Below are 23,438 nucleotides of genomic sequence, written 5' to 3'. Positions count from 1 at the left end.
GTTGAACTGAATATTTGATAAACACGACGTTCCTTATGAAAAGGCCTAATACTTATCATTAAGATATGTCGCGCAATCAAGTTTAAAAAGAAATATGTACATATTGAGAAATTTCAAAAACTTGTGCATCATAGTCCGCATTATTGAACAAGACAGCGCATTCATATCACTGCAGAGTTTTGTGGGAGTTTAATATTAATACACAATTTCGCTTGAAACTGTCTTGAAAGCTCCGGTACACGCGCGTATTTCTAGCATGAAATATTTATATGATCATACGGTAAGGATACAAATGAGAATAACGCACCTGTTTCTTATCTTTTCTACGCGTCGGTATACACATGTGAAAGTAGAATCGGCATCGAAAGCTTTCCCAGTGTGAGCAATGATAGAACGAGGTAACCAACCTCCCTTACGCTCGATCGAAGCACACCCCAGTGTCTCGTTGCTATATCTTTTACTCTGTGAGATTTCTGCAATGCAACCCGGCACGAGTATCATCGACAAACGTGTAAAAAATACCCAAGGGACGTGTACTAATTCAAGAACCCTGGTTTAACGATTTTCAGATACCTTCGCAATCGTAAAATCAAGAAATATAAGAAAAGAAGAAACACGGCCGATCTTGATCGAATATTATGCAAAACAGCTGTCTTAGAAATCTTACTACCTATAAAATGTCACGTAATATCTCACTGAAACATCTTAGCATCTTAGAGATTTTATTCCAAGAGAAGCGATTGAATCTGAACAGCTTTTTCAAGAATCGAGTGAAGTTCACGAGTTTGCAATAACGAGTTACATCGCTTCAAAGTACCGATCATTTGAAACAGGGGAACGTTCCCGTCAAGAATAATATTTGCAACATTGCGCGAACTTATCCAATTTCCGGCGAGTTAAAAAATGTACATTAATCTTATCCCTGACGCGAACTTCGTTCGAAGCTCATTCTCGTTTAATACGTTGCATACGTATTCATTCAAAAGTTCTCCGGCGTAGCTCGATTCAGTTTTTTATCCATCAGAGAGATTAACAGCCGACCATTCAATAATTTAATAGCAAACTACAAACTTTGCTCGCAACCGAATTTCTTCTTACACATTATTAAACGCTACTTTTATATCGGTAATAATCCTTAACGGGTTCCATAATAATCTTCTAATGATATTTCGAGCTTTCCTATGTTTTCTTCAAGTATCTTAATGCTTACGAACGACAAATCGATCTTAGGTTCTATGACGATAGGTAAAAAGGTGATCAGCAAAGGAAGAAGCGACAAATAGAAAGACATCAAACGAATAGAACAGAGAGAAAGGGAGAAGAACATCAGCGAGTAATATCGATCAGTATTCAAGTTTTCCAAGCAAAAAAAAAAGAGCTACGTGAAGTAGCTTTAAACCTGGCCCCTCTGCAACGCTCACAGCGATTCTTCACAACGGTTGACAGACTAAATACCGTTCCTTGACAACTTTTTATACAAGAGCTTGGCCTCCTCCAGCGAAGAGTTTCCGGCGCCAGAAGCACGTCGACTACAGGGGTGGATGTAAGATGGAAAGAAACGTAAGAAAAAATATGTAGCTGACGTTGCACGCATATTACAGACTGCCACGTACGAGTGAACACGCTCTCGCATGCCACTTTCTACAAATCCGGTGTAATCGAGAGGGTACAAAAGGGCATGGAGTGGCGCGTCGCAACAATACATATTCCACGGAGCAGACCGGTGAAAATATACATAAATATACATTTTTATGATGAATATACTCGAGGAAATATATAGCGCTTGAAGAAGGAGATTCCAAAGGCGAATAGCGATGGATGGTATAGAGGGGTGGCGGGTCAGGTGCAGCGTATGATATCAGAGAAACTCGTAAACGGATGTAAAGAAGAAACGTCACGTCTAACACCGGATATTTCACACCGCGACTTCCGTTCTCTTCGTTTCTCTTTCGTATTTTTGTCTGATGAACGTGCGTTATAATGTAACGCGGCGAATTTGACTTCTGTGATGGAAGATACGTCGTGAGATATTTATCTAATCGACAAATGTATTTATGTTGGTAAAAAAATGTTCTTGTACAAATTTTATCTGGAATCTGGAAAAATGTTAGTATTAATAACACTAAAAAGAATTAGTATTAACAATTAAGAAGAGATTCTCATTAAGCTAAAAAAAAGCAATTAGTCACACAGTGAAGAATTTGCAGCAACAAAAAGAAAAAAAATATATGGAATTAACATTTCTTAGAATGATAGGTATAGGTACATAAATGAGAGACTTTTCTATGAAAACTAAACTGAAATATTTGTTACATAACGATAATTTAAATACTATAGAAATGCATGTATGTGAAGAGGAATATTCATATTTCCTAGATTTTAATTACAATTGAGAATAGTCCGTAATTATTTGTTTTCTAATTGCACCCTTACAAAAACCAATGGCTCTATACATTAGGACAATTTCTCTTCGCCTCTAGCCTCTACCGAAACTTAATTAAAATTTTAATGAGGAAGCAGTAAATGGAAACTTGATCGTTTATAAACGCATTTAAACAGCATTTCTGTCTCTTTGAATTAATCATTTATTAAAATAATTTTTTAGAGCAGCAAAAGCACCGAGTAATTCAATTTCAATGACAAATTGTATAGTTAACTTTTGTCATTAAAATGCAATCTAAAGATTTCATTTCCCCATACTCAATTATTATTCATCCCTTAATGAAGTCATCTTAGATATAATTGAAGTTGTCCCATCATCGCGACTCGCGTAATCGTTCGCTCGGAATTAGGTTGGCGACCTTTCAGACAGCTTACGCTATCTTTTAATTAGCCTCGAGCAATATATTTCGATCCACATTTTAAAACCTAAGAAAATGCACTTAAAACCGTAATAGATTCCCAGAGGAGAGGAAAAGTAACTTTTCGAAGCTTCAGAACTTACTTTCGATTCGATATTCCCAATCGTAAAGAAAATGCATTGAGAATTTAGCGATGATTAAAGGAATTTCGAAACATGCTTCAAACCATTTTATAATTTTAATCGTCCAAATGAATTCATAATTCGTACGGTACTACGCGTTATTTAATTATTCACCATGTTTCCAGATTCTGTATCCTAATTTGCACGACGTGCACGGAAGCAACAACGTAAATTCACGCGAAATGCATATTAATCTAACGATAAATATCGTTAAGAGCGATGTTTACGATGAAAGTTTCAGCAACTGTGGCAAATTTCCGATTCGATCATCTACCTTGTTTGTAGATACGCGATACGACAAACTTGGCGCTAATATCTGACCTCGTTCATCGAGAAAGTCGAAAAGGATTTTAATCGAGCGTTCCAAGATTTTTCTATGGACGATGGCGGCGACTACGGTAGAGTGTTGGAAAATAAATACGTGATCGCGTTGAAAGGCTATCGTTGAATCCGTAACGGCCGGCTGTTATACGGCGCTATCGTTCACGGAAATTCCTCCGCTTTGGCGCGACCCCATCCCGACCATATACCGTTAAAGAATATAACGCGCGTCTTTTTGAATTACTACGGTACGGTGTGATACGGCAGGTCGCTTTAACCGGATATAAATAAAAGCACGCTCGGCTGGGTAATCTCCGGAATTGATTACTCGGGTGATGCCAGCACGAAAGCAAGAGACTTTCGTTTACCTCGACGTCATCGAATAGGGCGTAGACGCAGTCAAGCTGGATAGCTTGCCTGATTTTATCTGGTCTTGTGTTTTCGCGCACGTCCACCAATTCGAAAACGTCCCTCCTCATCCAGAAGAGCGATTCCTTCGCAACGCCGAATCCCCTCTGTCCCGCGCAAATTTAATCTCTATCGTACGCGTCAAAGTGAATTTCATAAAACAGACCATCCCCCTTAAATTCTCTCGAGAGCATTTCCGTTTCGTTGTTCCATTCTTCTCATATTTGACTCGATTACGAAGGAGAAAGAGAGAAACAACATCGATCGAACGAGGAAAGAACAAGGAAAAGAGGGGGAAGGGGGACAAATGGATAAGGGAGAAGAGAAACGTGTTCGAACCGATTCGGGATTCTTGCGGACTAATCTCGAGAACGAGGTAAATGGTAACTGATCAACGGGGAAGAGACGCGGATGAAAGTGGAACGTGACGGTCCAGAATGCAATTGAATTTCAGATTTACGCTCGACGATGTAATACGACTTGGAATTACGTTGAATCGTACGTATAGGCTACTCATGCATATCGGTTACAAAAGAGCATCCGTCAGTTGGTTCGATTCTTTGCTTTGCTTTGATCGTTAATTCGTTTCTAAGACGACGGTGATGGGCGCAATTCTGAACGACATTAAAGTCTTAAAAAATTATATTTGAATTTAAATCTTGGAGCGCGTGAAATACGACAGGTTTGAAAGCAGTTTAGGAAATATCAACTTTAATCCGGCATGTTACGACAATATACGTATACCGTGTCATAAGACATAAATTAAACGTGCAAATCGTAGAATGTTTACCGTGTCTAACAAAGTCTTTCTTCGGTGCACGATGCTTTTCGTTCGAGTCTTTGCGAACTAGATTTAGCTGGATCGTTCCTGTTAAGACTCGCGATAATTGTTGTAGAAACGATCGATTATGGATCTGGTTTCTCTTCGTGTTTAACACTACACGTAGCAAATTTCTTCGTCGAATATCTCGTAACAATAATTACAGCTCTCGGTCACAAGATTCATGCTTCCTTATTACAACACGTTACTCGACTCGTTTATAAAATATCTGTTTTCCTTGCAAAATAAAAATATTATTAGGAAATTTTTTAACCAAACAGAATAAACACGATGATATAATATAAGATAGCGAAAATTATCTGCATTCATATATCGTTAAATCTAAGCACGTGCAACGGCGACTCCACTCTGATAAAGCAACTAAATACATAGTAACAGCGCGATAGATATGATGGATTCCTACAAAGCCGACGGAGCAAACTCTTCGGGATAAAACAAAAGTTGGTGTTATCCAAGGTCGATTAAGGTTGCCCGGTAGTCAGGTAAATGTTTTCCCTCTTGTATCGGGATCCTACATCTTGCAGCCAGATGTCGGTAAACCGTCCATAACTGGTTCGATCCGCTCTACACCGCGCACGAAGCGACGCGCATTCCCATTGACCAGTCTGTAGTCTGAGTCGTGTATTCGGGCCAATAGTAATCGTGCGGTGCCTTTGAGAACACGGTACGGTCTCTCGTTAGTCTTGTCTCTCGTGGTGCGTTTTCACACGTCACACGTCGGAAACAAAAAGGGCAAACGAAGGAAAAGAAGGGAACAACGACGAAAGTTACGTCAGAGCACCGCGTCGGTTAAGGAACGAAAAGATAAAATCACGAGTTAGCTGTGAGAGCTGTCGCGAAGGGATCGAGCAACAGAAAGAAGAGCGAATACAAAGATCCCTAACGCTTCGTAATCGTCTGTCGCGTCTCTGTTTCCGTACTATCTTGTTCGAAAGTCGCAGAGAAGCTGCAACTCTTTTTCGGTACCAGAATTCCGCAGCGGGAGCCGCGCAAGACGAGGTGAGTCACAGGTCGTGCACCAACCACGCGCAATTTTCTAGTCGAGACTTGTTTGCAAGAATCGAACAGGTAATAAAAAGAAATTCCCCAACGCGGCGTATAACATTCCGATCGATGACGATTGCGTTTGCCTTTGTCGTCTCTATCACTGATGTTTCAACGCGCGTAGGTGCGTGTGTCCGTGTCTGTATGTATGTGCGCGCGTTCGGGCGTTCATTTCCTCGCCACATTTTCACACGACTCTTTCTGTTTTAATGAACTGTGGCGACTAAGTATAACCGACAGCGACGTTTTACTCGAAATGAGTCATAGGGTATTCTAAAGAAGGTCGAGCTTCACCTTGCGAGATCAATCTCCATTCTCATCCTTACGTTTTTTAAACCAGCTCCCGCCACTACGGGATTTAACATTGACTGTCGCACGAGTGCGTCAGCGATACGATCGAGAGCTCGATACGTCACACTGGTAGCCCGGGTATGCGATTACTCGACGGGAAACGAGGTTAGACGTTATACACGCGGCTATCCACGCGAAAAATCAATACACGACCCTCCTGTGCTACGATTCAAACGCGCACCGATACATTTCTACTATTGCAGCAATTTTACCTTTCGAGGAAAACGATGGATCGCCGTGGTTTCTGTCTTTGAAAAATTCCTACGTGTGCGTGGACACACACGCACACGTAGATGCATATACGAGTCGGAGACCGCAGCTGATCCCCATAGTTTAGGTTTCCACGGTCGTACGAAGCTTATATAAGTTATACGACGCATCGTATATGTTTGTGGAGTAATTTTAATCGAACGACTCGAGAGAATGATCGGAGAGGTTGGAATCGAACGTTTCATCAATAGCTTGTAATATTTACGACTGTCTTCCTGTTCGTGATAAAAGTTTAATGGGATTTCACGGCTACGCTCGAATATCAAATTAACGGGCAGTAGAACAAACAGGGGTCATTCTTTAATACGGAAATCGGTTTATTTTCGTTCGTCAATCTACATACGTGTATCGAGCTTTTTACGATCTTCTTTCTTATCGATTTGTTTTCCCATACGCGCGTCAACCACGAAATATAAATTCTTCAAACTATGCTTCTACGTATGCATGTATATTTACAGCAGGGTTTAAAATCAAGTATTTACCTCAAGTAACGTTTATCGAAGGGACAAGTGTTCCCTTTTTTAATCGTAATATGCCGCGTACTTTTATCGGGTTAAAGAATTTATAGAACTTCGAGGAGCGCCGATAAAATGAAAAACCAATTGCGCGTTTAAACTGTATATTTATAATCTCACCCTGAAACGTCGTGATCTTATTTTCGCTTTCTTTTTTTTTTTTTTCTATATCACGTTACGAGAACTCGATGGTCACTAGCGTAACGCACAATATAACGTTCTTCGTAGTCGAAGAAAGAAATTTCTTGGTGAGCGAAGGATTTAATTGACAGGAAGACCGTCAAATCGCCACGTTAATACCCTTTGGTGTTCCGAAGAGGGTCGTGCCCGTAAAAAGTGATTTACGCTTTCGTTTTTACGGTCAATAACGGGACATCGTAGAAAAGAAATTTCTTTTTAGCGAAGCGGGTCGCGTCGACCGGATTAAACGCTTACGTTACGAGGCGTTATTTTCTTCGTGACATCCAGCCCGGGTATAATTTATCGATCGTTATCGTCGCTTCGACATCATGCGAATTTGTCCAAACGCAAATAATGAGATACGAAATGAATTCGTGGTCCTCTTGCATAATTGAACTAATATTATTAGTAAAATTTGACAAGTGTGAGTTAACAGTATTGACAAACTTCGTCACACGTGATAGAGGAAGTTTGGTAATAAAACAAGCATACAATTGTATGATCCAATATAAAATTGTAAAATTATAAATTATCTGTACTAATAAATTCTCTCAGATAACCGTACGAAATTTGTTAATGAGAACTATCCACTTTAATTAAAATGTTCTAACTAGCATTTTTTTATTTTCCATAGATTCATAAATTTTTCATAGATTCTTTCATAAACAATTACGATTAAATATTATAAATTGAATGAAAAAAAATGACAGAAAGAAAATCATATAACTGCAGTTTTCTTCAGATTCGAAATGTCAAATAGAATATTTTATATTGGGAGAACAGGTGACAAGTTCTGCAAGTACATTTTAAATGAAATTTAAAAACTTGTAAATTAATAATACCAATAAATTGTTTCAAATAATTTTTGTTTAATTACGAATAATCGTAAAAATTGCTTAGCAAAAGCTTAAATAAAAGTTTACGACCTACGACTGATCCTTTGTTGATTCGCTAATATTAGTTACTAAATTATTATGCAAGAGGTCTCACGTAACAAAATAATAAGGAAAATATAACAATCGATTGAACATCGAATCTTCGATCAGGCTTTTTATTTATTCACAACTTCTGCATGCACGTGCCTGTTTTCTCGGATACATGTGCAAATACACGTCCAAAATCATCGGCGAAGCGTGTAATCAGTAAACCGTGTGATCATTCGAATTTCGAAAATGTTTTCGCACACGGTCGAGCAATTCCGTAGCAATTTCGAATTGGCACGACCACTGATCACCGTTTTCGCTTCTCTCTCAGCATCTGCGTGTTTTCACAAAGGCGCACAAGCGTTGCACCTTGCAATTGGCATGCGGCCACGCATGAATGTCTCGATGTGTAATGACTAAGTCATTGAATTTTGTGCATGCCGAGCCATGTTTCCTGACACCTATCTTTCTTCCTTGTCTTGTTTTCTTGTTTTGTTTCGCGGAGACTTGTCGACGAGGTAATGGCAAAACGATTCTATTCGTAGGTAAAGAGCCTTTCTACATTAATGGAAATGTCAAACGTTCGGAAAAAGATGAAGATATCGCGTTAGATGATTTAGACGCGATCCCGTAATCTCGAGAAGTGGATCGAGATCTGGAATCGAGGAAGGGCGTACACAGGAAACGTCCTATTAGTTCTGAAAGCACAACATCTGTCCCTTTCTTAGCTAGAACCCAATTAAGGAACGTCAATTAAGAATAGACAGGTGCACGCAGACAACATCGGTCTCGTCGTTCCTCTAATTTATCGAATTAAAGTCGTTACGTTATGAAAACACCAACTATAGGAACAACGATAGAAAATGATAGGAATAAATCCTACAATTTCAATGCAATCTTTTCATATGTGATTAAACACGAACGAGAGAAAAAAACGATAAAAATAACCATGGAAATAAATTCTGACGATTAAATTCTGCAATTTCAATTAAATTTTTGTATCGGTGTATGCTCATGTGTGAATATGTGCATAACAGTTCGAGTAATTATGAAACAGTCTGCCTGCTTTCATTTAGTTATGGTGTTTGGAATAAGCAGTGGTTGGTGTTGAGTCATCGAAAACATAATGGCAATATCAACCGAGCAACGACAGGTGTAGTTGTCCTTTCTCCTATATAATGACGTCACGAACTTCTAACGATCCTTGAAGCACAGCATTAATGAGCGACTGTAGTGTTATTCATACCTTTCGACCGCGTTTGGTTTTGCTCGATTTTGAATACATTAAGATGAGAACGTCGGTGGATACAGCTGTACGTGCGCAAAGTTCACTTGAGTAGAATCACGAATAAAAACCTCATGTAAGTATTACATGAAATTGGATTATATAAAAGAAAAAAGAAAAATAAAACGGTAAAACGAATATCTGTCACTAATATTCTTTAAAATGATTTCGAATATAAGTAAATTAACCTGCATTCTTTTTCTCTTTTTTTTTTTTTGAAAGTGGAAATTGCCGAGCGAAAATGGATTAACGAGGAAAACGAAGTAATTAAGAAAATTAGGTATGGGAGGGTTAATAAAAACAGGCTGAAAACAAGAACAAAAGAATTACACGAGTTAATTATATATATACTATACTTGATATACATAAATCCATACTTTGACTTGCTAAGCATATTTTTGTGGAATTCAACCGAAAAATTCTCCTCTCGTAAGTACGCGTTCCAACGAGGTACGAATTGTAAGCACTCTTACTCTATGACTGGCACTATAAATTCCCAATTTCAAACTAAAGTCAAGCTCATTAAAATGCTTAACACGGTTCGTATCACGTAAACTATCTACGTTTAAATATATAGATAGAAAGAAATACTATAAAAAGACTAAAATTTTGATTAAATCTTTCTGTCGGTATATTTACATATGATTATTTAACAATTCGGTTAATCACGAAGCTAATTTGCTTTATTTAATTATAATGTATTACATAACAACTATTAGTTGAAAGTTTTAAACATAACTTCTGTGCTGGAGTGAAAGTATTTCAACGTTCCAATGGTAATAATCATTAACGTGTCATTCATATCATAGATACGTTATCTACATTACTGAAAACGCTGGAATAGTTTTATATTTCGACACGGTTTGCCTGTGGATATCTTAAACGGAAATTCGTTAAACGTCCGTTTAAATAAAATGAAATTAGAAGGAAATAAATAAATTGGTTAAACTTTAAACGTTAAATATTCTTCTCTCTACCAATCAAACAAGAAAAAAATGAAATAGAACTATCCATAACTCACTCTACAAATGATATTTTTTTCCATTATCGTACTTACTCGTAGTTTATTTATGATTCCAAATTCCATCAAAAAATTTCCAAGTTTCAACCATAAAACATTTACACTTGCGAAAGAAATGGACTATGCTTCAACGAAACTTTGTAACCAATAAAAGATGTGACCAAATGCTATCCAATATCAAAACATTTACCGCCACGGTTACTCAATACGATTTCCTAACTCGTAAAAGTATCAAAGTCAGTGGATTACGTCTCCGTATTCGTGGCGTCGTATCACCTGCGACTGAAACGAAGTCGATGGCCGTTCCATCAGAGAATCGTTTGCCAATGCCTCGATCGATAGTCTAAGCGCGTTCACATGGAACCTCTTTATCTTGGGTTTTCTTTATTTGCCCCTTTGCCCGTTCGTTTGCCTTGTTGACGCACGATATTGGCGTATCTCGGCTTCGGGCACGCGTATCAGCATCATCAACGCGGCAACAGCAGCAAGCAGCAATCGGAGAGGAGAACAACGTGGGACGCGTGTCGGCGAAGAACATCGAAGTCAGAGGTAGATCCACCGCAACGGTGGACAGGATCATCCTTGTCGAAGACGTCCGAATAGGTCGTCCGAGTCGGGGTTGGGTTTTATCATCGTGGGCGAGCAACAGCGAGCGGAAACGTCGCCATGCCGGCAGGTATTGGCGCTTCGTACAGGTCGTTAGGCGACCTGGGCGAAGACGTGTACAAAAGTACAACGATCGTCGACCAAACACAGACCACCGGGCAGAGCGTCCTCGAGAGTGTCAAGAAGGCTTTCAGTTTCGCCTCGCCCAAGGTCGAGCTAAGGAAAAAGGACCCGCTGATCGTGGACCGCCGTGAGAGCGTCTCGATCGTCTCAAGGTAATGTCTTATATATACGTTATTGTCTGCGTATACAGGGGAAAAACCGGTCGGCAGGTAGGGGTGACGGTCGCGGGACACGCTGTTTCGCTTCGTCTTTTCGTTGTTTCTCGACCTCGGGCCTTTCTACTCAAGATTTACTCATCGCAAGTCGCGGATGAAGTAATTCTGTAAGTAATTCTGATTACTAGCAGATTTGATGCACGATCTGTTTTGCTGACTTTTAAGTAAGAATCTAGATACAGAGTTATCAAATATTGAGTCGTTATACAGTGCATCCGATTCTTTTAGTAATTTATGGAATGCTATTATTGTTTATCTTCTTATAAAATTTATAATACCTGTATATATTTATTGTATGATATCGAATGCCTAACACGTTGTTAATAATTTTGCATTACTTAGAATATATAATACGCTGGTTTAAGTTAGTCACTTCATAGACATTCAAATTACGATTAATTGAATTGAAATTATTTCTATATTAAAGAGAAGAACCTCCTTAGAGCTTATCGAATACTTTCTCAGTGAGATAGCATTGTTCGTATCAAAGAGAGATTTCGTATTGAAAGACAAACTCGATCAATGACGAGGTAACCTGGGCAGAAGCTAAGGAGGTCGTGAATGATCGGTTCGAGGTCGAAAATGTCGGCGGTACGGTTAGAGTGCTTTTGCTATTGGCCACGGTGGTGGACTGGGACGTCGAGGAATCGATCGTTACAGTTTCCTGCTGCTTTTTTAAATCGGTCGTCACTAAAATTACAGAAATGTACTTTGTGTACTTCGAAGAAACATGACGAAAATTACGGAGATGGTGGCTTTTCGATTATTAAATTTTATTGCTACTAATACGTCTGACTTACTAACTGCTTGCAATAACGAACTTCGGAAATGGAACCTATAAAGAAGTTCGTAATCTGTCTGCAAATATCGTATCATTGTTGGAATAAATGTAGGGATTATATTTTGCGCAGATGGATCTCTTTCTCTCTTAAACGTTCAGCATTCTTTGAATCATTTTCGACTCTTAATCTTGTTTTAACCTATTTTCTTTTAATTTAAGAAAAATGCGACACAGACGTTATTGGTACGTCCAATTTCTCGTGTCAATTTTTTATTATAAAATTGGTTTTAAAACGGTAGAAATCTTTTCTCTTATCGATACAAGAGTCAGATTGAGACGTAATAATTCGATGACGGCAACAGGGTTAATACCTTTCTCCTGCTACGTTGAACTCTGTAGCTTGAATTCGTGCTGTGGCTTAAAACGGTATTCGAAGTACGTGTTGTGTTTAAACAATATCGTAGGAATTTTTTATAAATATATTATGTGTATTGTATTTCGAAATTGTATTATCGCTGTAATGAAACACGATTATTATGATTATGTTGGTAAAAAAGGCGAGTTTGACAATGCATATTTTATTAGAATGTTAATGAAATTTCAATTAGATGTATTTCACATAATATATTCACAAAAGTTTTCCCTGGTTCCCTTAGTACCGAATAAACCACGGGACAACACCTCGGATTTTCCCAACATTCGATAAACGAAAAATGTTCAGGAACAAACAGCCGATTCAATCGTTCCATTTGAAAATGAGAAATTGCATCTGCGATGTTCTTGTTTTTCAAATTCCAATCACAATTTCTTGGATGGCGACGCACTGAATTTGCAAGTGCTCCATAACTGAGAATAATTAAGGATCGATAGCGCGACCACGGCAATGTGGCTCCAACGATTTCGATCTTGCGATCGCTTCTCGATGTGAGCTCCTTCCAGCCTAACTACGAATCGAATTAGGCATACGCGTGTCCCTGTTATCAGAATAATCAAAGACTGGTTTAACCCTAAGCACGGACGGACTTTAGGACCGGAAGTTGGTGGTGCGACTATTGATCGGTCTGGGTACAAAAGCAGGCCACGAGGTAAGCCGCATCGTGCGACATGAACGTCATTCCTTTCCTAGCACTTGTACCGCGTGTATTATATTCGTTGTCTAATTTTTCCACTTCCTCTGCTTTCCTGTTTATCGCTTATGTTTGTGCTCGTTGCTTTGCCGCCTTATCTGTGCTAACCTGAGCGAATGTCGTAACGCAACATTGGTGATAAGTTTGTTGTGCACCGAATTTTTAATTAAGGATAACGATGTCACAACGCGAAAGCAATTTTAATATTTCTCTTTCTCTGAAAAGACATCGAGGAAAGAATTTAATATCTTATCGAAGAATTTGTATAATTTTATCTAGACGACCTAAGGTAATATTTCATTTTGATAGAAGACCCTTTCAGATTCGGACGTTTTTGAATTATACATAGCGATATCAGTTTCATAAGATGTGTACATATAGGGATAATGGTCTAATCTAGGTTACAGTCTACAGTGCAGGCCATTAATAAGTCTATATCATTTGTAATATCGGCGGAGAAAAGTTTCCAATAAATCCAGTACAAATTCTGTTTGATATTTATGAATGAAGTTAAATCAGAATTCTTATATGTTGCTACGACGAGATCAAATATTATGGGACGTATAGCGTTATGTGTACTTTGATTCGATAGTAGAGAATTGAGCAAGACAGGAAATGTGATGTTTGAGATTAAGTATATGATATAAATCTCAAATTTTGAAAAATGTGATATATACGTTCAGTAGAATACAAAGCTGTGCTCTTTGTAATAGGAAGCTATTATTCTGATTTATGTTTCCGGTATCTATCTGCTATTTACATTTATCTTCCGACTATTCCATGTACCAATGAAAGCATATATATATGCATTATTATTATACGCTTTGATTTATGTTACAACACTCTGAGAATTTCCGTACATTCGTTTAAATCAGAGTAATTCCTTTCAGCAACAAATTGTACACATTCTGACAGTGAAGTTTTTTTTCTTAAACATATATCTATGTAATTTTTCTCTGTCATATTACTTGTGTTTTCAAAACTGTAATTACCACATTACGCTGTAGCATATAACATTTTCAATAAATTCTAAATCGATCGTAAGAAATAACGTTACAGAGAATTATTTCAATCTTAAATATATATTATGACATATAATCAAAATGAAAGAATTACCATTATTAAATTGGTTTCAAAAAGGGGAATATCAAGCGTGCCATCGCGTGTTTCGTTATATAAAGACTGAAAATGGATTTCTGTAAAGTTATCACCGGTGTTATATTGTTATTATCGTTACTAGTAATCTTTTTTTGCATGCACGTAGTCGGATGTGTGTTCCTTTGTCCTCGCAACGCTCGAGTTGCATTAGCGTGTGCTTCGTGGCGCGCGACGACAGCGCGTGCGTTGTGGAACCGGCTTCTCGGTTCGAGAGATCCTCCTGCGAGGTCGATCCTCCGAGAACGGCGACAACCGTATTCAGCACGACGCGTCTCTTAACCGCACGGATCCTCGATTTCCTCTGCGGGGAACAGCCCAAGCTTCTTTTTGTTTCAGCGATGCGTTCGATCGTTCTGGTTCACTTTGTTATCGTCTTTCAAGTCTATTTCCCCCGTTGGGCGGTTCAAGTCAACGAAAATTACGTGACATTAATTTACGATGTATTTCGATCGATCGTTGACCGGAAAATAATGCTTGGAACCTCGAGAATATCGCGTATGCTTGAGGTGCGGTTAGGAAAACGTGTTTCATACTGATACGACAAATGATTCAGACTTTTGGGTATAGATTATCGTTCATCGGTTTTTTAAAATAATGTATTTGAAATGTTTTCATTATATTGCCTGCTAATATTTGTCGTTGGTACCCGGGTAGAGGCCGTAAGCCGCTAGGGCCGGGTGTTGTTATTATTCGCCGCTATTTTGTTCTAGGGAAAGAAACAGGATGCCGACCGCAGCCACACCCGAGAAATCTGCTCTTTTGGGGTAAGTTTCGTTGAAAACAAACAACGTAGAACGTAGTCGCGTGGTATACGTATCTATGTATGGCATACGTATATGTATTATAGATCTACCCTGCTCATATATGTACGTAGACTGCAGTTGATTTTGTACAGGAGTGAAACTCGCAGTAGCTGATCGAAGCGACCTGTACGTACACGTAATATTCATTGACATCCATCTGCTGTCCCGTAGGGATTTTCAGATCCCGTACAGAGAGAATTGGCATTGACCCCGATATCGGTAAAGCCGAATGATCGTCACGGTAATAGGCAGCTACGTTGTTAAGAGTGGCAACGTTACTCCTCTTTTTCAAATGTACAGACAAGTCAAGGTTTGCTTTCGATAAATTGCTGATAATGTCAGAGGCGCGAGTGTAGACACGTCTCTCCATATAAAAATCTAGAACGATCATTTCGATCCGGTGTCATATTTGCACGAACATTTTTCTCTTTTTTCCCTTTCCTCCCCCCCCCCCTTCCCACTCTTTCTTGTTTTTTTTCCATTGAAGTTATCGCAATTCTCTGAAGTTGTAACGCAAGAACGAATCGATACGATGCATTAACTCGGGCTCGGAGAAAATGAAATTGTAATGGCGAGGCATTGCGTGCGACCTATTTCTCCTGACTTTTATTGAATGACCGTGTATCGTTTTCGTTATTCACCATGGAAAATATATTTTTGATTACACAGCGGGATGAAGTCTGAAAAGTATCTGGAGCACCGGTTCCGCGGAAAGCGAGTATTTTCTCGATTTTCCACCGGTAAAATGGAATTCTTGTAGCCGATTATTTGAACGAACTTTGGCGGTTCTCTTCGTTGCGCTCTTTGTCGAAATAGTACGAAAGTTCTTGGAAAGTTTACCACTTTACGCAATTACGTCTCCCTTTTAAATACAAATTTTGGACACAATTACAGTTCTCAAATATTACCTCAACTTCCAAGGTTTCTTCAAAACTATCTACTTTCAAGCGCGCCGAACCGTATTCTTTTTAATTCAAAGAGCCAACTACGAATTGAGGCTTGACGTCTGTCTTGGAGTTAACAATAAAGTGCAAATTGGAGTCTCAGTTAGCCACTTAATCACCTGTGTTCAATATTTTCGAACTACTTAATAAAATAATGCAACCGATCTATGTAACAGAGAGAGTGCATATGGGCGAAGTTTAAATGCAGTTTCTAACACGACAATCTTAATGAAATCTGCGTTACATAACCATCTCAAATGTACTTCGTTCGTGTACGCTGTTCACGACGAGCCAATGCGAGCCAAACGGCAGCAGCCGCTTTGATGCACGACGCGACATTAAATTTCTAATTCTACCAACACGTCGTATTGTTCCCACGTAATTAAACTACGAGACTTACGCTTCTATCTGTTCGTACATAATGACGCTTGACTCGAACGTGTCCACGAGACAAAGAATTCCGCCATCGAATATATCGCAATCCTAACACGTTTCGCAATTTATTGTTGTATACATGTATCGACACGTTCTGTTGTAATTAATTTAATTTTGAGATGGATTCACTCTTGAAGCGTGCATTGGGGATACGTGATCAATTGCGCATTATCGTGTACAAGTTTCGAGTGCATCTTGTTTTGATTGAAACGGTCAAGTCGAACGATCAAGTAAGTAATAGAAGAGTTTGTAATCGCGCGAGTTGCCGGTTATTTTTCTCTGTTGTACCGAAATTGGGTAATCAGACAGACTGGCGCCCTACTTCAAATTGCAACCAATAAACTTCTTCTTAATTGATCTCCATTGCGGAGGAGTTAGCAGTGAAATTAGGATTAACTGCGGGTCATTAGAGAAAGGAACAATTTCTCCTTGAAAACGTTAAGTTGCGCAATTTAAAAATATTTACTCGCAAATAGGAGCCAAGTTTCCGCGTTACATGGAAAGCAATGGGCAATATCGATCAACGTAGTATTTGTGTCACAAGCCTGTGGCAGCTGACAGTGCCATACATCGCTTAAAATAATATCCCGGATAAGAGAAGTCGAATCTGTGGTTTCATCTTGTAATTCGAATTAAACAATTTATAAATAATGCCTGGGAAATATTTGAAAAACTGTCTCGACCTTTGAGGAACGCAGTTCTTCCACATCAAGTTTTTTCTTTTATCCTTTGCCTCTTTTTGACTCTCCGAAGCATTTTATCTTAAATCGAAAAGGAAGAAAATCGACTGTGTTTCGTTTTGAAATTCGAGACATGCAATTTAGAGATAATATTTAAAAAATATTTGAACAATCTCGACATTTGAGGAACGCAGTTCTTCCACATCGAGTTTAATCTTTTATCCTTTGCCTCTTTTTGACTCTCCGAAGCACTTTATCTTAAATCGAAAAGGAAGAAAATCGACTGTGTTTCGTTTTGCAACTCGAGATATGCAATTCAGAGATAATATTTGGAAAATATTTGGAAAATTGTCGGTGTCGGTTCTTTGACGTCAAACTTCATCTTCTTTGCTTTATATATTTTTCTAACTTCTCTTTTGCATCGCAGTATTTCATTTTCAATTCAAAAGAAAAATATGGCCTTTTAGGATATCGTAACGTAGTAATCTATAGATACGCACATATCCTTCGTTGACACTTATTCACTCCTGCGGTATAAGACACGCGTGATGATAAATGGTGTTAGCAGGACATTAAAATGTAAGAGTTCCTTGTGACACGACTTTGTGAACTCATACGTCATTTTGTTCTACTTTCGCTGAAAATTCGTTTTTGTGCCACTTGGCAACACGCCGGATTCACCTGAATTGTACGATCCTCGGGACTTAGCTCAATTTCCCACTCGATAAAAACAATGAAACCATCTCTGTCTCTCTTAAAGAGATATCATTGGTAACGTGATCGAAGCATTAGAAAATCGGAAACTCTACACCATCGTATGAAATTGTGGTTTCCGCGAGACGTACTCTTCTAGAATATTGGCTCGTGTTTTGTTCTGTCACGTGTTTCGTTATTAAAATGAGAGAAATATCAACACGAATATGAAATTACTTCATACAGCAACTGGATTGCAACGTAACCAGGATACCGATCGTAACCTTAATTATATCGTAATAATCCATAATAAGGTATATTAGTATACATTTCTGTAAACAGTGTCTGTAACGAGAATATGGTAAAAAAGTGAAGGTAAATTCGCAATTCTCTAATTAGTAATTAACAACTGTACTGAAATATCTTATACGCTGCCATTGCGTTATAATCCCGATCATTGTAGCGACTAATTAACGAAAACGGAAAATCCCACGTTATTCAATTCTCGTGCAACATCATACTGTCCTTTAGAGGCAGACAAGTTTCAATAACAGAGAGAGGTACCTACATTGCATAATTAGCGAGTGCGCATGAAACTAGAGAAGAGGTCACGAAATAGTTGAAAATTAAAACAAAGACCCTACAACGACTCTTCGAGGATCGGAGGCGAACGAAAGGTAACGAATTGTTGTGAGATTGAAGTTAATGCATGGTATGGATAGACCATATTTCATTTTTCTCTTTATATTACATTTTGAGATGCATTTTTCTCGACGTTCAGCATTCGATCAATTTTTATCTTTAGAAGCGATTAAAGTTTATTTTTCTCTGGGTGAAACGGCTTTAGCGAATCGTGCTCTGCATTCAGCATAGATTTAGCGAGCAATCGTTCGAGATCGCCTGGTTTTCGAAAGAAAGCCTGACTGCAGAAAGGAAAGACGTAAATCAATCTGTTCCCGACAGCCTCGTCTTACATGCGTCTCTCTGCGACAGAGGACTGGCTGACGAAAAAACGTCATGTGCAGCTCGGTTAATCGATCGGTAAAAAGGATACAAACGAGATATCGAATGACGGGGATATCGAGTGTTCCTTCGTGGTGGTTAGCTTGGTTTTTATCGATCGAATGGTTTCTTACGAATCCACCATTTTCTCTTCTTCGGTAAGCGTTACGAATCTCGACAGGTACCGTAAACCGTATACGACATGTTTCTACTTCTAACCGCAGCAATTTTATTTCGTGTTTCGGTGTGCTTTCATAAATTTTTTGTCTACTCGCCAAGAAGATTATCCAATTGATAATGGAATTGCAATGATTTTTTAATATATGTATAACGAGGCTAAGGAAAGTGTTTGAACATTTGCTATAGAAAACATTAAAAAATACATTATTTCGAGACTTCATTAGCACGCGTTACAACGAGATATGACTGTCCTGAAAATGAAAAATCTGAAGGTAGAAAAATCTGAAAATGTCTAGCTCTTAAACTAATTGTCAATAGTACATTTTTTCAATATCTTCGTGACCTAACGATATCAAAAATTTATGCCATGATCGATGGAATAATGTGCCTCGTCTGTTTTAGCACAGACTTTTATATATATTATTTAATAAATAAATATAATATATTATTGTTTCTACGATATAATATATCTGATGACTAACGAGGTTCATTAACATCGTTCACGCTGTAAATTTCACAGAATGTGATACACGAACCCTAATAAAAGATACTGTTTCAGTGGATTCGCTATCTGTTTTAACCGCTCCAGTTTCGAGCATGCGTCGACGTTTATTTGACCTAAAATTTAAATCAACTTTAAATTTCGAATTAACTCTGGGAAAACTAGGAAACTGGGCACGGTATCCGCGATTAATTTGCAGCGAGTTTGAAGCGGATTTGAAGCTCGGCTTAAAGCTCTCTGATCTTTCTATGCGAATACCTCAAAAGTTCTGCCGTTTTTTTTGCCCGCTAAGTCATTGAAGGCAGCCGCCGATTAAATCCTGCTTTTCAGGGATATTGTGTCTATTCAGGAGTTTTTCGCAATTCCCGCGAACACCTTCCACCGAATACTTTTTCTTTTCGTATACGTAACACGAAGCAATTTCGGAGTTGAAAAAAAAAGCAGTAGAACGTCCGATTCGCGTGAAAATCTTATCAGGCCTCTGTCTATCAGATTTTCAACGTTGCGGTCTTAGAAATCCATTTTCGTTCGTATTATCCAATCGTCGATGCATCTACGAAGCTTCTTTAAATAAAGAGGGATCCTGGAAGGCAAACCGACGTCTAGAATTTGCATAACCGATATTCCAGCATCTTCGCCCGCATCCTGGAATAATCAATTCCCATTTCTTCGAGCATTGGAACTTTAAAACTAAGCAGTTGTCACGGAAAGGTAGATGATTGAATCGATGAGTTTTGTTCGAATACCTTGCGAAATGCAAAGCCGGAATATTTTTATTTCAACTTGCTTCGTAATAATCGTAATCCTGACTTATCGAATGTTTGCGAATCAGTGGCTTTTTAAATAATTATAAAAGTTAATCAAAAAGGAAAACGCAAAAATACGTTGACAACATACTTTTATGGTTACTATCTTCATCGACAACTTGGGACAGGAACACAACCGGATTTAACTTGCACCGGAAATGATAGTGCGACGTGCTAGCGATGCGGGAAACCACACACAGACAGATTTGCTGTGCTTTGAAATTCAATGAAGTGAACTCAAACGATATATTCGAACCACTACAAGTACCGTTTAATCTTTAACCGGAAACTAGAACAGCTGGAGAATTAATGAGATCATTATATTAACGTAATAGGTTGGAAACGATAATTCGCAGCACAACTTAGAAGCAGAAGAACCAGTTATCTCAACGAATGAATTTTCAAAAAGAGCGATATTGTTAAAATCATACTGTTATTCTAAAGGAAATATCAAATGTAAGGCAAGTGCAGTTCGCCGTGAAACGTATAATATCTTTTTAAAACAATTAATACTTTTTTAAGAAAGCAGTGATAGAAAGAAACGGAGGGAAATGGAATTCTAACTTAATTTAAAAACTGAAGCCTAAGTAATTTTATCTAGAAAATATTTCTTACAAATACCTTGAATATTTTACATATCCTTGCAACTTTATGTGCATTCTGTGCGTTTTTTCGCCTTTAAAAGTCATTAAAATGCATTAAAATCTTAATCTAGTAATAACCTACAGATTCTAACCTACGTAATATCGCGTTTATGGGAGATAAAGTTAAATTCATCGAGGTATAAAAAGAAGGCTGTTAAATCTACACAAGAAGTATACTTCAAGTTATATTATTCTGTTATTGGATGTCTCGTCGTATTTTTAGATTACATCGTATTTCGTCATAAAAATATAGAAATCGTTTTTATTATCTTTTTGAGAAATTAGAAAACACTCAATTAAGATAAAATGAAGCACTCGATATCTTTAAAATTTCGTTCGCTTCACGGACGATGATCGATAGTAATAACTTTCTTCCTTTTCCTTTAGTAGGCTTCTTCCTCATTAGGATTCTCGTTTGCAATTATGGAACGTATTTTCAACGAAGATGATTTTTATTATGTCCTAGTCTTAGAATGTAAAAAAGTAAATGAAAAAACTTTGGTGAGACCATTTATTTTTCAGTTATCATTATTGGATAGATATGCTAATAAGAATCTAGCATTCGATAAAGTAAATATCTGTACAGAATATATATTGCAATGAATATTTTCTGAATGAATTTAATCATTCTCGCTTGTATTGAAAAATACACATAGAAATTCTAAAATATTGAAAAATAATATTGATATTCGCATATAAATTACAGTATTTTACATAAATTTCTCTCGTGAACCTCGTTTTTCTTCTTCTATGTTTTTCTTCGTGCTGAATCTTAAACGTTCGTTTCAACACCTGTTTGTGTAATAACATTATGGTGTACGTTACCGGAGAAATATGATCATAGTAATAAAGTGAATAAAGTTGGGTTACTATCGTTCGCAAGCAATGCTCTATCAGTGTAAACAAGGGGGTACTGTATATCTAACCGAGACTTTATCTATTTATCATGAAATTCCTTGGCGCGAGAAATTACTTTGAAGAACTTTTTACTGATGTCGTTCGACACTTAACTCTCTCGAGGCTAGATTTTCCTTTTAACAACAAAGCCAATAATATAATGGTTCAGGCTATAATACACTTAAATTTGAAAAAAATATGGTTTATTCGTCATTCTTAAAATTACATAGATATGTGGCTCTATTTATAATGAACTCTCATATCCAAATGGTATTCTACGGTGCTAGAAAAATTATAGCGAACTAACAGTTTTCCTAAAAATTACCTTCAAACATATTCTACTATTCTGATTACTATTCTGCCTTAAATACGAGTACAACCGATTTCAAATAACTTCCATTTGTTAATATTAAAAAAAACTGTCAACGCTGTTCCATTTTCAACGAATACTTGGAAACATTTTAGCGACTCAATCTCTAAATGATTACTTTGAGAGTACATTTGTACGTGTATCGTGAAGTCCGCAGGATAACGTATTGATTTTCAAGTAAAATCAAACTGCCGCCATCCAGCTGTGTCTATAAATCTCGGGTATAAATTTAATGAAATAATTTCTGCAGATATATTTTCGCAGCGGGTGCCAACGTTTTCAAAGAGAGAATCCCGTTCCATATCTTCTTCTTTTTGCGAGATCACGGCTCCATTCAAGCGCCACATGAATAAACGAAATATGGAATGTGACAGAAAGAGTATTAAAATGATAGCAGAAATTAATTCACATCGACTAACGAGGTCGTTTTTAAAGCTTGTATTCCAGAAAATAGAAGCAGTATTTTCATTTACATATAAGAAACAGTATGAAAAAAGAGAAACACGAGAATGGTATTACTGGAAAAGCAATTTACGCAACGCTGCCTTCCTAAATGATAAAGCAAGGAAAAGAAACGTTCAACAAAAGGGCAGGATCAGCCCCGGGAATCCAACGAAGAAAGTAACTTCTTTATGAGGTCAGTGGATGGTATTTTCACTGATATTCCTGCAAGAAGGGGGTGTCGTTCCTTTATCTCGCTCGAACTTGCAGAAGCGTCAGCATGTAGGGAGCAGGGCAGCCTGAGATCCTGACATTTCCCCGGTAAACTAAATTGGGTCGCCCCGTAAATCCTCAAGAATACAGGTCAAAGTAAATTCTTCCAGTATTAGACAGAGAAAGAGCGCGGGTTGCATCGCCCAAGTACTCTTTAAACGGTTAACATGATCAAATTAATCACCACGAGTATCATTTGTTTTTCCTAGCGATTTAAATCAGGAAGCGTCTTACTCGATACTGCGAAAGGACGGTCGTATAAAACGTGCCATTGGTTTTATTGCAAGAAGCACTTTAGAATTTCTTGGAACTCTAAGAACTAAGCTTCGATATTTTAAAATTCAACCTTGATCTTTTCACAAAATAATGGAACTTGTACAGTATGAGACACTATTTTTAGTAGAATAATAAGAGAATTGGGAAAATATTGTGTACCTTAGATTCAACAAGAAAAGATATCAAAAAAGAAGAGATATAGCTCGAAGATTGTTCATAATCGAATTTAGCGAATTACAAGACGAATTACCTATTTCTACTTAAACGTCATACTGACACAGATAATCCTATTTTATTCTAATATATTGCTCCTAAGTTCCTACCTTTTATAAGTCGTGAA

General features: G+C 37.8%; 1 protein-coding gene across 9 annotated transcripts in view; it reads left to right on the top strand.

Annotated features, from left to right (window-relative positions):
• The first annotated feature begins 5,162 nt into the window (after positions 1 to 5,162).
• The window catches only part of LOC117214867 (protein NDRG3), a 33,980-nt gene continuing 15,704 nt past the window's right edge, over positions 5,163 to 23,438 (top strand). The window contains exons 1-3 of one of the 9 annotated variants that reach the window (XM_033461243.1): positions 5,163 to 5,552; positions 10,605 to 11,023; positions 14,863 to 14,916. In XM_033461243.1, the coding sequence (XP_033317134.1) occupies positions 10,809 to 11,023; positions 14,863 to 14,916 (269 nt within the window). In that variant the 5' untranslated portion in view covers positions 5,163 to 5,552; positions 10,605 to 10,808. Of the gene's footprint in view, positions 5,553 to 10,604; positions 11,024 to 11,174; positions 11,194 to 14,862; positions 14,917 to 16,478; positions 16,552 to 18,364; positions 18,385 to 23,438 lie in introns of those variants that run through there. The other 8 variants (XM_033461244.1, XR_004488958.1, XM_033461247.1 and 5 more) reach the window with 8 other exon arrangements.

This window comes from Bombus bifarius, unplaced genomic scaffold (genome assembly GCF_011952205.1).
Source record: "Bombus bifarius isolate JDL3187 unplaced genomic scaffold, Bbif_JDL3187 scf7180000009243, whole genome shotgun sequence".
Classification (NCBI taxonomy): Eukaryota; Metazoa; Arthropoda; class Insecta; order Hymenoptera; family Apidae; genus Bombus; species Bombus bifarius.
The sequence above is the reverse complement of the archived record's forward strand: the minus strand, read 5'-3'. Positions and strand labels throughout refer to the sequence as shown.